The following is a 20,702-nucleotide window of genomic DNA, read 5'->3' on the forward strand; positions in this document are numbered from 1 at the left end:
AATTCGGTTGGGTAGTATTAAGATCATCATTAAAAGCACCTCGGAAAATTTGATGTGTATAAAATATTAAATAAATGTTTAGCACAGCAAATGGAAAATTATTATTTGGAGTTTACCAGATTGTGAAAAGTTATTGGCTACTCTTTGATTTAATACTAGTAACTTTTAGAAATGTATAAGGTTGTTGACAGGAATCTAAAATCCTGATAAGCAGGCGTATATTACTCCAGTGTACCTTGTTTGAATGCTAGTTTAACTCAAAATGAGCACACTTGCAGATAATTAGGCTAAACAACAAATCATTTTAGGTATTTTTAAGGAACTAACATTTTAACACACTTTTTTAAAAGTGTATTAAAAACATGGTATCACTTCACTATTGCTATGGTAGCCTCTGTACTATACCACAGTCGTTTTTATAAACAGCCCCCCATTTTCAGAGGCTTCTGATAAGTAGTTTCATGGTCAGGCAAGGCATGTAACTCGATTCAAAGTGTTAAATTTATACTTTAAAGCTTTATATTTTTGAAAAGGAGGCCCAAAGAGAGAGAGGTCATCATCAAAATAAATCTATCAGAGAGATGGCATAAACTTTAGGAGTCACTGAATAAACAATCTGGTGAATTGTTAAAAACAATGAATGTACTGACCACATCGGCGACACCAAAAAGCCTGAAAAGACCACAGAAGAAAACTAAAGTTATTTCTATAGTTAAGAAAAACAACTCTAACATCTAAAAAGTCAAGAACACTCTCGAGGAGGCATATCATTGTGAAGGTCAACAATCAAGAATGTAAATACAGATTATTTACAGCAAGGTGAAAACTACCAGTAACAATCAAATCCAGGAAGGTCAGATTAGACTTTGCCACAAGAAGAAAAAACATGTAAAAGATCCTTCACACTTCAGAAAAAAGATTTATATATATATATATATACACACGGAAAAGGGGAGAAACAGCTTGCGATCTGAAGCGTGGCATATCACATGTCAAACATGGTGGAGGTGATATTATGGTATGGGAACGTATGGCTGCTAGTCAAAGCCTGTCAATGATATTTACTGATGATGTGACTGCTGATAGAAGCAGCTTTAAGTTGTGAAGTGTACTTCAGGGCTCAGCTAAATGCTGCAAAAATGATCACAGTGCAAATGGATAATGACCCAAAGCAAAAGCAACCCAAGAGGCAAACAAATGGGATATTCTTCAAAGGCCAAGTCAGTCACCTGATCTCAACCCAACAGAGCAGCTTTTCAGTTATTTAGTACAAAACTGAATGCAGAAAAACAACTGAAGGTGACTGCAGTCAAGGCCTGGCAGAACACAGCATCTGGTGATGTCCATGGGTTCTAGACTTCAGACAGACTTTGACTGTAAAGGTTTTTCATCCAAATATTAAAAACAAAACCTATATTTATAATTATAGTAGTTTGTCCACTTAATTTTTAGATGGTATTTGACAGTCATGTCCTTAAGAAATCCAGCAAAGGCTAAAGTACACAAGAACTAGAATGAAAATCAAAGGATAGAAACACACAAAAGAACAATGTAAATTATGGATAGCTCCACTCAGAGCCCGAACCTCAGCATTATTAAAGCAGTGTAAGATCATTTTGACAGAGAACAGAAGACAAGACAGCCAACACCCCAAGAATAAGCCTTCAAAACGCCTGGAGAACTATTTGTAGAGACTGCTTAAAGAAATTAGGAGAAAGCTTGCCTAAGAGAGTTCAGGATGTGTTAAAGAATAAAGGTGGTCACATTGACTCCTAAACTCCTCAGAATTGGGAAAAATAGTTTTTGGCCGTAAACACAGTATTTCCCATCTTCTAGCAAATTTTTTTTTAAGTGGCTCAAGACTTTTGCACAGTAGTGTAGCACAAGCATTAGACACTAAAATTATATTATATTATATTATATTATATTATATTATATTATATTATATTATATTGGGGAATCGTTCAGGTAAGCCTTTCGTTGAACCTGAATGTATATGATGTCACCTACATGCACGTATAGAGCTTGCTTTATCTACCTGCTACATGTTATGGCGGTCCACCTTCATACCTGCCTCCCTTCAGTCGTGACTCTGATTTCCCTTAATGATGTTATCAAGTAAGCGACACACGCACACACACACACACACACACACACACACACACACACACACACACACGCTCGTCCAACTCCTCCCTCTCCACATTGCCCTCCCTCAGAATTTTTTTTTTTTTACAAATCTGTTCTCTGTGTTGTGTTCACTTGCATTTGAGCTGCCCTGTAGACAGAGCCCGCTTCTTCTTCTTCTTCTTCCTTTCACTCCCCTGCGGCAACACGCTTTTTTAATTTTCTACTCGCTTCAGATTTATTTTATTTCACCCAGCAAGCGTCCCCCTCCTTTTTTCTCCTTCTCCCTCCCCTAATTCTCTCTCCTCGCTTTAAGGCAATGCTGAGTGCGTTACACCCCGTCTGTGCAGAAAAACAGAAAACAACGATCAAACAAACATTTCAGCCGACGTTACGTTTTTAGGAGGAGACGTCTGAGCCCGGCGGATCACTTGGACAGGTAAGAGAGCGCAGAGCACGCAGAGACTGGCGCAGCCTGACGCATTTGTAATAACTGTGAGTTTCGTATTTAACCCGTGCTGCAGCCATTTAATGTGCCCTGTTTGACTGCAGCCTGTTGCGTGGACACTGAAAGCTGCCTCGGTTATTGCTAAACGCGTGCGTAAATCGCCGCGTTTTACACCTATGCATTGTAGTAATAACGTTTATAGGTATTTGCACGCTTAAGAGCATGTCTGGTAGAGGAGTGCAATGCGCTGTGTGGAGACAAGTGGTGCAGAGAAAAGCGTTTTAGCTTGTATGGAGAATTATAATTTATTGGACATTTAAAGTCCAATTTTTATTTATTTATTTTTTGTGTTCTCCCCAGAGTGAACTGCACCAAATATTTTAAAAATAATCGGTGTTAAATTACTCCCCGAGTCAGCCTCTCTACAGTAATATCGACTGTAAAGCTATTAAACCCTGCAGGTTTCTATCTATGCTGTCATGCGGCCAGCCTTGTCCTTGTTTGTCCTGTATGAGGTCAGACACTCAAGCCACCATGCGACGCTGTGTTGTCACTACTTCCCTGCCTAAACTGTATGCAGTGCTTGTGTGTGTGCGTGTGCGTGCGTGAGTGTATGTATTGCCATCATATCAGACTCATCTAACAGTGCAGCCTGTCAGGACAAGTTCACACTCCCTCCAGGCTGTGGACTCTGTACCAGTCTAGCTAGTTTTTCTTTACTTAATATAAATACAGATAAACTGACACACACACAGGAGTGCACACAGCTGCATTTCCCACATAACCTGTTTTCATTTTCCCCTCTCTCACAGACACACATTAACAGCCCTCCATCTTTTATGGCACAAATAAAACCATTCACCGACACTGTAGCAGCGATTGCAGAGTCGGGGATGCACAATATTTTTACTGTCTCGGCTGTAAAATAGATAACTTTTATTATCTCGCTGCAAAGATGTGAAACCTCCAATCGAAAGCAGCCACACAAGGAAGTGAACTGAGAGTTTTTCTCTCATTCAAAACTGGTGAAGGGCGTGAAATGGACGAGCTGAGCTGCATGCTTCTGACTAATATGATCGGTGTTGTCCTAAGTGATGAAATAGGTTTGTTGTAAGTTTGCTTGAATGGAAGCTGTGGCGCTTTAATGAGCTGAAGGGATTACTGATACTTAACCTAATTACTCTGCTCCGTCTCTCTCTCTCCTGGCTGCTGGCTTTTGCTCTCATTCTGATTTATGGATTGTTCACTTTTTTTAATCAATCACCTGCTCATTGATGTTGTCCTGGTGTGCACTCCTATAAAAAAAAGCTGTCTGTTTGCTGGGTTGTAACCTGCAGATAAGTGATGTGCTTTCACAGCTTTGGTATTTTGTTTCATAACTACCTGTGCCCTCTAGAAGTAGAAATCACCAGGCTTTGGGGGAATGAGGAAACTCCAGATTAAACAAAAAAACTCCCACAGGAAACTCAGAGATTCTCGTGTGAAACCAAAACATTTTTTCCAGGGTACAGTTTTAAAAATCCCACACGGTCTTCCCCCGGTTGGTTAAAGGCCATTTTTGCTCAATCTAACATTAATATAAGATGTAGGAAGTTCACCCACTCTGCTTTTATTATTCTATTGTTGTTTCTGTCAACACGCAGCATTAACCAGTAACACTCAGCTTTTAACGACTGAAAATAAACACAAACAGCAGAGAAAGGTCAGTTTTAAGCCACTCAAATTGGACCGCTGGGGAAAACACTAAAATGCTCCATTATGCAAAAGAAACACTGGATTGTTTTTTCTGTATCTCCTACATTTTTATTGGTATTAGGCTACCTGCTAGTGTGCCTGTCGAGGTGACAGCCGGCCCACGGGCCAGACATAATGCAGACGTCAGAGCTCCGGTGAAGGTTACGCTGTCGGTGCACCCTGTTTGATGACGGACGCAGTGCGCTGGTGTCAACAGCAGCCAGCGTCAGTCCTCCCCCATCCGTAAGCCACCTACGTGTTGACCCCCACCTGCTGACTCCTTGAGCCCCTCTGCTCGCTGCAGAAACCTGGAGGACAGGCAGCGGTTTAATCACTGTTATAACTAGGGCAGTCTGTATTTATTCACCGTGCTGCATCCCTGTAATCACCTGTTTGTGCTACATCAGCTGAGATTATTTATGTAAAAAAAAAAGTACACTCGTTTGTACAGCTCGACTTTAACTAAGCAGGAATGCAGATCATCAGTTTTCTAATCAGAAAGTAATCGTGGCTCGTCTCTGTAGCCCTGGTTGCGCAGGTGACCCCACACACTGACGACTGTAGTCCTCATTGTAGTGGGCTCATCCTCTAGCCCATATCTTATGTAAAAGTCTAAAATGCGCATCCGAAAACATAAATAAAAGTAATTTGTTGCCAGAAAACTAATCAGCAGCTTTTTTTTTTGTATTGATCAATATTTTTTAAGCAAAAGTGCAAAATGATGTCAATGTTCTGGTTCCCACTACAGATGATATAGTATTAGATTTCCCCCTTAAGAGTTATCTTAAAAAAGCCCTTAATCATCATGTTGTTTGACTCTTTGTGACCTTGCAGTGGTGTCCACAAACTCACGCAGTCTTATTTGCCACTTATTCTGACGGGCCTTAGCAGACCTGCAGAAGCTTAAACGTGCCTGCTGCTTTTGCAGATTCCCAGCAGAGCTGCTTAGAAGACTTTAGTTTCTCTTTTCACAAGTCTAAAAATGTTGAAGTTGTTTTCCTTTGTTCACCTGCACACAGTTTCTTTGCTTGCTAACAAGCAAAATAAGTGAATCCAACATTCCCACAATGGTGAAAAAGCCAATGTTGATTATGAATTGACCTATAAAGAATTGCTTGATCCAAATGAACTTTAGTCACAACATGAGTGAAAAGATGAAGACAAAAAGTATCTGGAAATCATTAATTAATCAGAGGATCAAGGAAGTGTATTTTAAGAAAGTTAGTTTCATTAGTTAAAATCAGTTTATCTGTCAACCAGAATTAAGGTAGATTACCTCCAGCTCTTGGTGTGTCAGCATGGCCATAACCTACTTTTTATAAGCATGATATTCATGCTTTAGTCTTTAAACAGCAAGTCATTGTATGTCAACATTGCAAATGGGATTATTTGTCAATGTAATTGTGCATATATACACTTCATTGAGACATTATTATTTTAATATACACATTATAAACCCTTTCCTGGATATATTATGTTTAATCACTGAACAGCACTTTGTTATCTGTGGTGTTTGAGCAGATAATTAACATTAATAAAACTAAAGTATGCAGTATCACACCCACGTTTCCTGATCAGCATTTAGTGTAAGAACCAAATTCTTTCTCTTTCATTTTTTCTTAGTCAACCCTTTCACTCTGTCTGCTTCTTCATTCCGTGCTCACTGGCTTTTTGTTCAACTCGTGTGCCTTGTGGTCTCCTCCTGTCAGATCTATTGTGGTAGGTCGGGTTTTGCAACAAAGCAGCTTAGCAGTAGATGTCAATTCTAAACTGTGTTTAAAAACATATTGAGACTGTTGATATGTCAATGTCTTATTAGCCTGAACTATTTTTAACAGAGATTACAGTTTTTCAGCTGCAGTAGTATGTTAATGAGTCCTGGTTGACCAGTTTACACCGTTTCAAGTGTTTTCATGGTGTTTTAGAGCTATATATGAAGAGGAAAGGTGTGGGTCTGACAAAGAAACCACTTACAGTGCATGCTCATTCCAGTGATCGTGGTGCGTCCTGGATTATCCTCCTCTCCGACTCTAATAATCTGACTATAATACACAAAGTCTCTGTCTGTCTGACTGTGTGTTTGTTTCCTTGTCTGCAAAGTCTTTCTACGCTATCAGGAGTTGGGCAACGAAACTTAGAAAACAGATAAATCTTAGGCCCCTGAAAGCTCTTAGCCAAGGATGGGCAATTGATTTTCCTTAAGGGAACCACATATGAAACTGGCACTGTTGTAGAGGGCCGCATCAATAAGCTTATAAAGAACTAAAATTAACACTGAGCGGAATTAAATTCAAATTATAGGTGTGGCCCTCCACGAGAATCTCAGCTTTGTCATGTGGCCTCTTGGGAAGATGTATTGCCAGCCCCTGTTCTTGGCTATGTCCTATATTATGTCATCATCATGTTGCTTAACAACCTCCTAGCAACAGGCTAAAATGACCTGATATTTGGCATTTACGCATCAGTAAAACCTCATAGAAATACCCCATCCATTTTATTTCACAATAACGTTTACTATACAAAAGATAAATTGTGCTTAATACCTTATGATGCCATCACATTGCCTAGCAACCACCTTGCAGTGGGATAACGCTTGACCCATTTTTAGCATATACATAACATCTACCAGTCTTATTTATTTATTTATTTTACTTTTTTTTACATAAAGGACATCAGTTTACCAACAGCAACAGGCCAACGGATGCTGAGGTGTGTTGTTGTGATTATAATTTACAGTTCAGCTCATAAATTCAGTGTTTTTCAATTCGATTTTATTTATATAGCAACAATAATCGCCTCAATGCACTTTATATTAAAAGGTAAAGACCCTACAAAATACAGAGAAAACCCCAACAATCAGTTGACCTCCTATGAGTGACGATAGTTGAAAGGAAAAACTCCCTTTTAACAGGAAGAAACATCTGGAAGAACCAAGCTCAGGGAGAGGCGGCCCTCGGCCATGACCGGTTGGGGTGAGGTCAGGAAGACAGGACAAAAGACATGCTGTGGAAGAGAGCCAAAGATTAATAATAACTAATTATTAAATGACAAGAGCTCTATTAACACATAGTCAGTGAAAAAGAAACAGTGCATCATGGGAAACCCCCAGCAGCCTAGACCTATTGCAGTGTAACTAAGGGAGAATTCAAGGTCACCTGATCGGGGTCAGCTGAGGGACTATGTGCTTTATCACAAAGGAAAGTTTTAAGCCTAATCTTAAAAGTAGAGAGGATGTCTCCCAAATCCAAACTGGGAGCTGGTTCCACAAAAGAGGGATCTGAAAGCTGAAGGCTCTGCCTCCCGATCTACTTTTAAGTACTCTAGGAACAAGTAAGCCTGGAGTCTGAGAATGAAAAGCTCTACTGGGGTGATATGGTACTATGAGGTCTTTGAGGTAAAACGGGACCTTGCATGTGATGAGATGGATTTTAAATTCAAAATTTTATTCAATAAAGTCAATAGGAAAGTGTTTACTGAGGACATAGATCAAGTTGGCCAAGCACTTTTTTTCTCATAGGCTTCTACACAACCAGAAGTCTTTTTATAACCAGAGAGGTTGTCCCCTATGGACCATTAAAAATAATGCAGGTTTCGGGCACTTCTTACATTAGCTTCACTTTTCAGACTTGATCCACCTTTTGTCCTCTCTCTAGTATCCATCCATTCATCCAGCTTTCTTATCTAATTCAAGGCTGTGAAGTGGTTGGAGCTTATTACAAGAAAGCTACCCATCACAGGGCAACAAAGAAGTAGCTTAACACTTATTGGAATGAATGCCATGAAATTTCTGCAAAGAAATGTGTGGTTTCTGATGAAGATGAGATTTTAAAATTTCCAACAGTATTAATGAGCAGGTACATGTTTGCTTACTATAGTCCCCTACCATATGTTTTGCCAGGATACTGGGCAGTGGTGCCTAGTAAGTTAACATGCACAGCCGTGCACTAACCTACAGTGTTAAAGTATGTACTAGTTTGTTAGGGTTATATGGGAATTTTGCAGTATTTTGCATGTAGCTCACAGTATTAGCGTGCAAGAAGAGCATCACACATATCCACTAGGAAAGGAAAGGATTGTCAGTTCATTCAGAGTACTTCTGAATAATTTGATACTCTTAGGTTGCAGTAAAAGTCATCTGTTCTTTTCCATTTAGCTACATTTACATGCTCGGTGATGTAGGAGCAGCTCCCACTTATAAGTAACTAATTAATAAAAGTTACTTTATCACTTGCAAAATGTCAGGTCTGCTAACTCAGGCGCTCACTGGTCTGTTTATGACCATGCTGTAAAAAAACAAACAAACCAACACCCCCAAGTGGCCATGTCACATTTAACCCACTTACACATTATTCCATGGCTTTAATTCTCTGTTTTTAACTGTTTCCTTTGTCTTGCTGTATCCATAAAGGCCTCAATAGAGGCAAGAGGCAAACTGAGGAAAGCAGAGTCCCAGCAGCTTGTATGAGGAAGTAAAAAATTGTTCCTGTGTATATTCAAAGTTGCCCAGTGCAGTGTAAACTAGGCTGGCATTGGAGGAGAGCCGGTTTTTCAATGCAGCTTTCCAAGAATGGTTGTAATGGCAACTGTGCGCCATTTGGTGTCTGGTGTGGCGAGCGCGAGGAGTGTTGCTGAGGAGCATTTTGATGATGTGTGTTGCATATTGCTGAGCTGCATCGTCAGGATGTGCGTAAGCAGAGGCGTTTGACACTGATGTGGACCTGAATGAAGGACAGGCAGAGCTGCAGGAGGAGGAGGTGCTTGCCTTGTGCCCCTGAGAAAAGTTTCTATCGATCTATAGGTAGGCTGAGAGGAGAGAAGAGGCACAGACAAGCAGAGTGGTTAAAGCAAGCAAAGCAATTGCTGTACCTGCTCATCTCTCATTCCTCTTTTTTTGGCTGGGATGTGTCTTTGTTCTTGTGTTTGAAGGTGGGTGTATCAATTCAGTTCCCACCTCCCCCTTATCCCTCCGTCTCCCACTCTGCTGCAGTGTTCTCCTTCTGGGCTGTGTATCTGCATGCTCACACACACACACACACACACACACACACACACTCGTTCCCTCACATTCTAGCCCCCCCCCGTCGCTTCCTCCGTCTGTGTCTGCCACCGTCAGACGCAGGGACTGATAATATCTGCTCCAACGCCCTGTCCTCCTTCCCCTGTTTTGTTTTTTTATTTTTCACTCCTTCTTTCCTGCATCTCTTCTGTTCTTAATTAATTGGACATGCACTCAGGTTTTAAACAGCATAGTCTTCTTTCTCTTCAATTTACAATTTAAAAAGTCCCCCCCAAAATGCAGTCTGGACCTCCTCTTCCCTTGAGAAGCTGCTAGTTTCTTCTGTGTGCATGTGTCACCTCTCTGATCAGTATCTGTATTCACTTAGTGTCTGGACACGTCACTCTGCTCCTTCAGAGTGAGCAGCACAACAGGCTGCATGCATCATCCTTGCATCATGCTGCAGCAGAGTGCACAGTTTGGATAACTCCTCCACATCTGTGAGAAGACTGAGCTGTCTGGTTTCAGCTCAGGGCTCTTGTACAGCGTGGATATTAGCATGTGGCTCAGCCATGACTGCCATGACTGTGCTTGTACCAGTGAGGAGGGGTGGGGGAATCAGAGAGGAACAAGGACAGGCTGTGTGAAGGGAGGAGCTGAGCTTTAAACTGCTCTGTCATTGGTTAGTCACGTGCCCTGCCTGCCTGTAAGAGTCTGCCTGATTGGCTGCTGCTCTGCATTGAGCACAGCAGCTGCAGTTGTGATGAACTACCCCTTCTCTCTCTGCCCTGGCTCTGCTTTTCCTGTCTCTACCCCTCGCATTAATAACTGTCTGGCACTCATCTGTGTGGACCAGCGTGCCAACCTGTGCCACTTCAAGGACACCTCTATCCGCTGTGTGTTTCTGCGTGAATCATGTCAAGTTAGTCAATTACTTTCTGCTCCATGGAGCTCACCGGAGTTAAAGTGACGTCTCCACTGCCTGCAATCTCCCTCCCTCCATCCTCTCCCTCTCTCTCCCTCTCTTATATCACTTAATCAAGACATACTGTAGCTTGCCCTTTCCTGTTCACCGCTGCCTCCCTCCCTGCTACCCTATTTGTTTGCCCTCGTCTTCTCCTCTTTGGCTGTTTCGCGTCCACCCTCCCTGCCTCGTGATCCTCGTCGCCCTCCGTTTAAGCAAACTCCACACCAGGTTGTAGCTCTACAGTCACGTTCTCTCCTCAACAGGCTGGTGTTTTGTTAACGCTCCTCTGTTTTTGCAATCCACAGCAAGGCAGCAAGCAAGGACATGCAGCAGAGAGGTCAGTGAGGAGGAGGAGGAGGAGGATGACAGCAGAAGAATAGGAAACGGACAAGGAGGGATGAGAAAGAGACTGAAGTAAGAGGAGGAAGTGGAACTCCAAAGTGCCTACTGCGAGGGTACGTCTGCCGAGTCTGCTGGATTACAGCGGGACGGTGTGTGTCTGGCCTTGAATGGAGGCTGTATTTTATCCTGACAGCCACAGAGTCATCCATCCCACATTGCTGAGCTGCAGTCCCAGCATACCCTGAGCTGAGCAGCCACTTCGTCTCATCATTACAAGGACATCTCCGTGTAAGACTGTCTGTCTTTTTTTTTGTTTTATTTTTGTTTTGTTCTTGTTTTTTGTTTTGCTCTAAAGAAATCTTTAGTTTCCTTGTCAGGCTGCCCAAATATAACTAAAGTAGAACTACAGTGAATGCCCCAGCCTGGCCATGTTGACGTGAATGTAGTGGTGATTTACAGCGGGCTGATACAGGTGAATGCACACACTCGGCGACTCTGCGATCCAAGCGACATGCCAGAGTGATGCCCTCAGATTAGTTTCCTTTTTTTCTTCCTTTTTTTTGAGACAGAGCTGGCCTCTGCTCACAGTCAAGCCCCTCTATATATCTCACTGCAGTGAGACTTCAGCTGCCACTTTTCCCAGGAAGAACTAATAAACATCCCCCAAAATACACCAACCAAAAGGACTTGCTGCCTATTTGCACTGAGGAGAAACCGAAAATATTTTTGCTTCTGTTTCCTCTGTGTTGTGCTGGGGGATTTTTTGTCTTGAATCACCATTAGTCACCCTTGCTCTCATCAGACAGTTTTCCGTCAGTTTGCCCACTGCCGCTGCACAGCGTCTGCGAGCGTCTCTGATGGCTGTCAGCATGACCATGGGACGAGACACCAAATGGCTGACCTTGGAAGTGTGTCGTGAGTTTCAGAGAGGCACCTGCTCGCGGTCTGACGCTGAGTGTAAGTTTGCACATCCCTCACGGAGCTGCCATGTGGAGAACGGCCGAGTCATCGCCTGCTTTGATTCGCTCAAGGTAACTGTGCTACAGACACGCTGCTCTAATACAGCTTGTTTGTTTCCACACATTCATTGTGCTTCATGTCAAGCTAGTCAATGGCTTTTGGCTCTGTGAAGTATTATATAGCTGAATGACATATAAACACATCCTGACGTACACACAAACCAGGATTTTGTGCAGTGTTTCAAATGAGTTTGCTCGTCTTTAGCAGGAAAAACACATCACGTAGCGATACGTTAGGATTTGCGTGGTCCACCCCTTAAACCTATTAAACTATGTCAGTTGGTCATAACTTTACTTAACAATATATTCTAATTTTATCTTTATAGTGTAAATCTCTGTGATTCTGGGCCTGGAAAGTATAGGGATGTGTGTTATTTCAAGTCTTAGTAACATTTTTCTGTAGTTTTTTTAAAAAATTGTATAATGAAGGAAAAGTGTGTTCTTTTCACGTCCCACAATGGCCTTTTTAATTCATGAGAAAAACAGCTGTAAATGACATATTTTATTTTGTCACCATTTAGCTAAGATAAGAACACGTCATTAGGGGTTTACTGCCTGTAAAGAGCGTCTGGCCTCCCCCTAAGGGGAAAATCACCAAGACTGTAATAAAATTCTTTTGAGCTATTTAAGTTGGGAGTTATTTACTTACCAGTAACTGTAAAGTACGTTTTCGTCTATCGAATTGCCGGAAATAACAGCATGGTGCATAAACTTAATGTAAGTGAGGTAACAAAGACTCTTTCCTTTCACTGTTTGTGACAAGTTGTGGCCAAAGGCCTATTTTGAGGTACAAAAAAACCCTGTTCAGGTATATATATATATATAAGAAAGAAAATTCAGGCTCACCAAAAGGATTTTGGCCTTTCCCCCAAAAAGGAAAACCACCGAGACTGCGATACAGAATATTTTTAACCAGTTATTCTGAGTGGCAGTTTCATTTACTCAAGACTATAATATATTTTTATTTCACAAATGCCAAAAATATTCTGTTAAGTGAAGTAACACTGGCTCAGTTTCTTATCTATTTGTACTTAACATTAGTTAGTCTCCAAAAGGCCTGGGAAGCCGGGAAAAACCTGTGATAGTGAAACACCCTGTAGTTTAGATAGTCTACTGTATGATAAAGAGGCACTGCTGACAATCATTTCCATACCTGTAATAGATTAGAGCCCAGCTGATACATTCTGCATATCTGTCTGTCTGTCTGTCAGCTTCTTGGCTAATGTTGAGCGATTACAGATGTATTAGAGACACCATATTTACCTTTTCCTACATGCTCTATTTTATATGATAACTTTATGATAATTTTTTCCCAAAGAACATAATAGAGAAAATATGCTTGGAGTAATTTAGAAATAGTCTTATTAGTGTTTTCAGCACATGCAGCAGAGTAGCATGAACAGACAGTAGTGCAGTCAGGCGGTGTCTTCACATTGAATTGCTTGTGAAAGATGTGGTAGTTTGTGAAGGATAGATGGTTTTTTAATAAAAACCCCAGCATTTACACTTTTTATCATAGCTGTGCAATTTTATACCTGTGTATTTATAAAATATCATTCAGTATTAATATCAGAATTGTTTTAATTAATAGAAATTGTCATCAGCTGCAAAACTATAATCTTGCACTAGTGATTTCCTCTGTGGCTCAGATGTCAGGGTTAATATATCTTAATATAGTTGCAATTCTTGCTTTAATATCAAAAACAAAAAACAGTTTGTGTGTTATTGGATTTTTGGTTTTTTTACTTGGATACTTTTTTGGCTTTTCTTGAACTAATATCAAAGTTTAAAGTAGCAAGAGCTGAATTTTTTCGTATAATGTGGCGTTATACCTCTTTCATTCAATTTTAGGTGTAGCCTGTGATTTTCACAATAAAAGCTCTGTTATGTCTGGTGACATTTGATAGTAGCTTTATATTTTAAACTGAAAATCACAAAGTAAAGGTTTTTTTAAAATTATTATTTCTGATTATGAATTACTATGTATCATTTGGCTGCCTCAAATATCACCCCCCAAATAGGCACATTAGCTAATTAGCCGTTTTACTGTCTCCATGTAAAATACTGTCTTTTTTTTAAAAAAAAACTTATAGTTTAATGTTACCATATTGATTTAGAGGTGAAAAAACATGTGTCTGGTTACTGTCTGGGTCATAAACCTTTCAGCCAGATTTTTTTTGGCCATGGTATAACTGGTATAACCAGGCATGAGTCTTAATAACTAAATACAGATTCTGTCTTTATTTGTAGCTAGATAAACCAGGGAATGACATCTGGTTTTCCAGATATTTATTGTTTCCGCTCGGACGAGGCATAATTTCTCGTAAAGCGGCTCAGCTGATGCTCTCTGTTCCTCCACCACCTCTGATGTGGGCTAGTCGGTTGTACTGCTCCAGCATCTCTGCCGCTGCTTTCCTCACCCCCTCTCGCTCCTCTACCACAGAATCACAACACTAGCGCTGCTCGCACGCTGTGTAAAAACAGTCTGAAACGTGGTGCATTTTAGAGGAGTTACATCTCTCAATGGCCAATTATGCTAAAATCCAGAATACACTGTTGCTCCACTCGTGCGCGTGCATTCGTGTTGATCTATGCATGTTTGTCCACCAGCTTTGCCTCAGTGAAAAAGTGAGACTCGGACAAGGGGCTTTCTGTCTGAGTGCAGCTGCTATCTCCTCGTTTATTGAGTTAGAATTTATTATTCAGCCATTTTTCTGTGTTATGTCCTCCAGAGAAGGGGGGAGTTGGAGAGGAGAGAGAGCGAAAGAGAGAGGGGGCCTAGCAACAGCACAGGAGTGCATACCCATTGGATAGTTTGATCTTCCTGAGTGGCACGGCTGTTTTTAGCACCGAGCAACAGCCTGGCCCTGTACTGGTCTCACTGACAGGAAGAAGAGGCTGTTTGAAGCTCCAGGGTCACGTTGATAGTCTGAGAGAGAGCTGAAGCTGGTGACGAAGGTCAGATCAGATGGTTTTAACATGCAGTGCCGCCACAGAGTGTGAAACCATCTTTTCTATGCCAGTGTTTCTGTCTTCGTTGTTGTTCGGGATTGTGCTCAGCTGACAGTTGTTGCTTTCAGTCGACTGACTAGAAAAAACAAGGAAGCGTCACGCACTGTCCCAGGCAGAGCCACTCTACAGCATCGCTCCTTCCTCCTGCTCCCCGCCCACCCCTCCCTCCTTTGTTAATTTCATTTCTAATGGCTTCCCTCCTCATCATCCCTCCCATATCTGGCATCTCCATGCCGGCCCAAGCCGACCGCTGTCATTCTCTGTTGCTCCTCCATTAGCTCTGTCTGGTTGGTCTGAACCCACCGCCTAGTTCTTTTTACCTTGTTAACTGAAGTGCTGCTGTCATCTCAAATGATTAATGTAGGCACTGCATCTACCCACCATGCTACTTTTCAACCTAAAGATGATTCAATAGCAGTGTCACCTTTGAATGACATCATCGAAGGACTGCAGCTAACAACATTTTATGCGATTTAGATTTAGGAACTAATCTTTGTGGTCAACTAACCTAATGTGAAGCGCATGAAAATCTCCAAGTTTAAAAGCCAAATTCTTCTTTGAAATCGATTTTTTTTGTCCAAAAAAACCAACAATACCCCAAAATATTTGGGTGCTGCTAACACCCTTTTTATGTGTCTGAGCCAAGGTTCATGGTTCAATCAGACCCAATATAAAAGATGGACATTACCTCCTGATCTGAAAAGCAAAGCCAGTAAGGAAATTTCTTAAACTGACATTAAACTTTTTGACGGCCACCAGGTGGCCATATATATGGTTGAACAGTTCTGGGAAAATGGCCTTATTTCCCGAGGATTTCATGGGCTCAGCCACTCATTTCAGGCCACACTGAATAAAATATTAATTTCATTTTGTAAATTTTGGTCATTCTAAATTTCACAAAGGAGGATTATCCAGGTATCCTAATCAGTTAATAAGTTGTCAATCACGAGTGTGGTTTCACTTCACTGTTATGAATTTGGATTGTAGGACTGGTGAGGACTGAGGCAGGATAACAGGAGGCAGACCAAAAGCCATTTGTTTAAGCTGATATACCAAAATCGAAATCAATGGTGAATACGCAGGAAAATTAAGAGTCACCAGGACATAGACTAAGGAGAAGGACCGGACTATTTATATACATGAGATAATAAGGGAAGTACACAACTCATAAACAAAGTAGCAAAGTCAAAAAGTCATGCAGGAGTACACAATGGTGACTGCAAAGGAAGATCAACAGACAGCAAGACAAAGACTAAAGTAAAGGATTGGACTATTCATACACTTGAGGTAACAAGAGAGCTGAATGAAAGAGGGTAACAACACAAGAGTGATCACACAGGTGAAGACAATCAACGACAATGGGTCAGGAGGGGAAGTTAAACTAAAAGTTTAACACAGGAAAGAGATGATCACCAAAGTAAAACAGAAAATGAATAACAGCGAAACAGGGAAATGCCAACACTGAAACACCGAGGGGACTAATAAAATATCATAAATACAAACTACAAAACTAGAATTAAAATATCACCAGAAGTGTTTCCTTACAATCCGAAGGAATGACTGAAAATTAAAGTTTAGCAATAAACAAAATAAAGAATGAAAAAACCCTGGAATGATCAAACTGAGAGTACCTCCAAAAACAAACAAGGATCCTAAACTTAAAAATTACTCAAAACCCTGAGACCAGCTGAAAAGACCGGCCCGGGGGGTAACGACATTCGTGGTAGATATGTCCAGCTGTTTCTATTCTTTCATTTGCATGATGTTAGTGAGAACTTACACAACAAAGTAAGTAAAAACGTAAGACCAGGCCCTCATCGCATCAATGTTACCAAATACCACTGTGAATGCTACACTGATATTCTAAACAGTTGGATTTGCCAACATAATCTAATAACGATGTCATAGTTATATCAGTAAAATGCATAGTATTTATGTTTGATATTAATGCAGAAAAGTCTCCATGTACTCTGGTTATTCTGCAGTTACAGAGCAGTATTATTGCAGTCTTACCAGACTTAGCAAGAAACGCAATGTTGGCATTACATATGTGTTTGTATCACTGCGATATCCCTAATATTGTTATGTTGGGCCACATGAGGGACAGCTCCTCCTATCTGGTGTTCTAACCTGCTTTATGAAGAGCAGCCAATCAGAAGATGGATTATGTTGAACTGGCAACCAATGCAAAGGCCACTCTAGCTGAGTCCAAGAATAAAAAAAGTGGTGGAAATGAGCGTAACAGGTCGTCTTTAACTGAAAGAAAGCACCAGTTGTGTTTCATGTTAATATTGTTTACAGTGCAGTTCTGTCATTGTGTGCCACAGAGTAGAGCTGCGCTGTGATCTTTTTTTAATCGACGTACTAGCTCTCTCTTCTCTCTGCGCATCAGCAGCACACTACTGTACAAACAGGGACTTTCTCTGTGTTGTGTAGTGTGTTGCCATGGCTACCAAAAGGAGATTCCTGACCTAGTACTCTCCTCAGCACCGCTATTCATTGGCCTCTTTCTCTAACCCAGATGTCACAGCTTTCATAAAGGTTTTGTATCAAAGTTTTCTTTATTTCTTTGTGTTTCTGTCTGGATCGTGCAATGCATAACGTCAATGCACCATTAGATTCATTAATAGATACTTTTCTTTCCCTCTCAGTTGGAGCAGGCATGCTGTGCTCATGGGACTCTCTCTTCATTACAGTCTCATCCCTAAACACACAGCTCGCTGATGCAAAGCTTGCTCCGGTGTAGGCGAGAGTGTTTTTATATGCCTGTGTACCATCATGACCGGTTTTCAGGCGGCTGCGTTGCTGTGTGCTCTCGTGCTTTTTTGTCTGCTGTGTGAGGTTGTGTGAGTGGATGCTGGTGAAGAGACACTGCGGCTTCCCCCTATTTTTATAGAGTTATCCTGCTGCTAACACCCTTTTTATGTGCCCTCATCTCAGCATGTTATCCATCACAATCAGAGCCTCTGCACCATGACGTCAGCTTGTCTTCAGATTGTATTATTGTCCTCTGCTTTAGTGCTCTTGGTTTGCTCGTGATCACCTAATGCGAGGGACTTTCTGTGGGTGTGGTTTGATGACAGAGCATGTTGCCGAGGCTCAGCGGAGGTAGTTTAGCGGGTTAACGACTCATCTGCAGGAGCAGACAGATGCTGTCAGCCCAGGGGTTTAATGAAGACTGCAGTTTCTCCTCTGAGTGTGCGTTGACCTGCAGTGTTCCTGCAGCACCATCTTCACCTTCCCCACAGTCTGCCAGGGAGCAAGGACACTGCTTTAACGGCATTCTGGGCCAAATTGATTGCTTTTAGATAAATGGATCCAAATCTGATTTAGAGTTTGTCAAAAAGCCAGAAATGACAAGTAAAAAGGAGCATGAAGAATGACTTCTGATCAAAACGGGTTTTGGCCACAGCTGCTGATGCAGGATAAGATTCGCTGGTAATTTATGACTTTAATTTTTCCCAGTTTTCTGAGATGATAAATTCAAAATATCCACGTATTGTGCAGTAATGAGATTATCCTCAGTTGCATCTGTAAATCCATGGCATTGATTACAGAGTGTAGCTAGAACCAGCTGAGTTGTAGTCTCATTAGATGATCAGATTTAAAAAAAAAAGAACTGGAGCTGGCATTTCGGTGTCCTGCGATGTTTATCCAATTTAATAATCTTTTAATTTCTATTCCATGATAATGCAGAGCTGTGTGATATTTGGAAATGTTTGTTTTAATATAAAGCCCCTGAAATTTTCATTTCTGTTGATTAGAAATGGCACATTAAAGAAGAAAAGTTGTGAAAATATCCAATCACACTCTGAAAATTATGGATAAAAAGCCAGTTGTGACATCATTGTAGTATTGTAAAGAAATGAATTGAGTTTCATTCATTTATGTTTCCTTAATGACTGACTTCAAAGATTCTTTCTAGAGGCATCACAAGCAATACCACATTGCGCATCTAAATTTGGACAATTAGCATAAAAGATTATAATGTGTGAAGCACATTTACAGATATATAATGTTTAACATAAAGGTCAAGAGTGGATTAGTGGTAAATCAGAGCTGTAGTCATTTTAAATAACTATATTATAATTTTATAATTATTAATACTTTTGGAAATTATATTAATTCTTTGTTTTTCTACACTATATTTTACACTATGTATTTATAGTTTATTGTGGTTTTATATATGTTGATTTATGTTATGAATGTTGTCAAATGTGAATGTAAAAGCCCAACAAGGGACAAGGGTCGTGAATTAGCAACAGTTATAAACCCATCGTGCAGCACATTGGTTTCATGTGCCGTAGTGGAACTACGTTAAACTGCATTTTAATTAAATAAATAGAATTAGAATTAACCCAATATAAAGCCTTTTTAAGTTTACTTAAAGCTAAATCAACTTAGATGAAGAAGATCAATCAAAGTGCTTGTCAGATTTTAGATCATTCAGATCAGCTTATCAATTGTAAATGCTTGTTTTAAAGCAATGCATTATTTGACTTATTTACTCCTTATACAAAGCAATCTGTTAAAGTACCACTGCAGCAGTTTCAGTGAAAACCAGTGCAAAGAGTACTGGATGGTGATTCTGCACAGGAAAACAGGCTGCTTTTTCTTTATGTGCTGGCTGATCTTTGCTTTTGTAACCTACACTGCTTCTGGTGATGGCACAGGCTTGGCAAAAGCAACCCTCCCGGTAACAGTTTCTGTCCCTGGTAGGTTTGTGCCTTTTCAGGTGCTGTGGTCAGGTGTACTTGGTTTAAATCTATACACAGTGTTCTTTTTGACTGGCAGTTCGTGGTTGATTTACAATAACATGGTTCACAACATCGCTGGAAACATTGTTACCTTGAAAGAATTTTTTCATTTCTCTCACTTTAAAAAATGGTATTTTCACTTCCCTTTGTTCTTATTACTAAAAGACTGATATAAAACAACTCTCTCTTCTCTACAGACCTACATTGCTAGAAACCCCAACGTGAACGTCCAGGTGACGTTCAATAAACTCACCCAGCAAATTTTGCAGCTATTTTCTTAACCAAGGCTAGAATTCAAGAATAGGAAATCAGTTACAAATAAAGATGCTTATTACATAAGCTCACGTACTGATGGATGTATCTCTGTGTTCAGTAGATTATCGTATCTATGATTTTTCTTTTTTTAAACATTTTTTTAATATATTATTAGAAAGAAAAGAAAAATCACAAACAGAAATTAATAATTAGTAAGGACTGGTTCCCAACTTTACTTTATAAATCTAGTCTGCATATATGAATTATAGGCCTATGTACAGTTAACTCATAGTTGAAATGCTTCTTGAAGATATCATGATTCTTTGCAGACCAGCTTTTTTTTGGCTGATGCTGTTCTGTATCAATTCATCTGTTATATCAAAGCCACTTTCGGCTGCTTCCTTGTCACAAGAGCTCACCACAGCAGGTAGCTCCACATGTTTGATTTGGCAGATTTTTACGCCGGATACCCTTCCTGGCACAACCCCCGGGGGACTCATATCTCTTTCCCTCTGTTATGTCAAAATGTACAAATTTGGCTTGTGAGTTTATTTTTTCCAGTAATGACTGCTTTTGCTTTTTCACTCATGCACTGCAATGTTTTTCCCTTATTTCAGAAAATAGGTTATTTTATTTTATTTTTGAGCTGATATCTTCCCGATGGAGATACTGACTCTATCATAGAGGACGGTGAGAGTTAAGCATGTGTTATCAGCCTCCAGCTTTATCGCTTGTCACTTTAGTTTATTTTTCTGCTGTGGAAAAATCCAAAGCTGGCTCAAATACAACACCTGTCGTTTCACATTGCCTCAAAAAATGACTTAATGACAAAATGAAATGATTATATCCTGAGAAATTAAAAAAAAAAAACACCTTTGAATATTCGTCAGAACTCTTTTACAAAGCAGTTGCATTTTTCTCATGAATTATGCAGCAGAAGCTCTTCTGGGGCTTCATTAGTACTTTATTCACCAAAATTTATAAGGCATAGTCATTAGGACTCCTCTGAAAGCACACTAGATCCTTGATGTTTAGTGTAACAAAT

General features: G+C 40.4%; 1 protein-coding gene across 6 annotated transcripts in view; it reads left to right on the plus strand.

Moving 5' to 3' along the window:
• Positions 1-2,253: 2,253 nt before the first annotated feature.
• mbnl3 (muscleblind-like splicing regulator 3) overlaps positions 2,254-20,702 on the plus strand; it is a 36,208-nt gene continuing 17,759 nt past the window's right edge. For 4 of the 6 annotated variants that reach the window (XM_085431809.1, XM_085431817.1, XM_085431835.1 and 1 more), the window contains exons 1-2: positions 2,254-2,566; positions 10,578-11,645. In XM_085431809.1, the coding sequence (XP_085287935.1) occupies positions 11,472-11,645 (174 nt within the window). In that variant the 5' untranslated portion in view covers positions 2,254-2,566; positions 10,578-11,471. The remainder of the gene's footprint in view (positions 2,567-10,577; positions 11,646-20,702) is intronic. The other 2 variants (XM_085431790.1, XM_085431800.1) reach the window with 2 other exon arrangements.

Source organism: Copadichromis virginalis, linkage group LG2 (assembly GCF_057382275.1).
Source record: "Copadichromis virginalis isolate Kocher_CV1m ecotype Utaka linkage group LG2, C_Virginalis_male_GT1.1, whole genome shotgun sequence".
Taxonomy (NCBI): Eukaryota; Metazoa; Chordata; class Actinopteri; order Cichliformes; family Cichlidae; genus Copadichromis; species Copadichromis virginalis.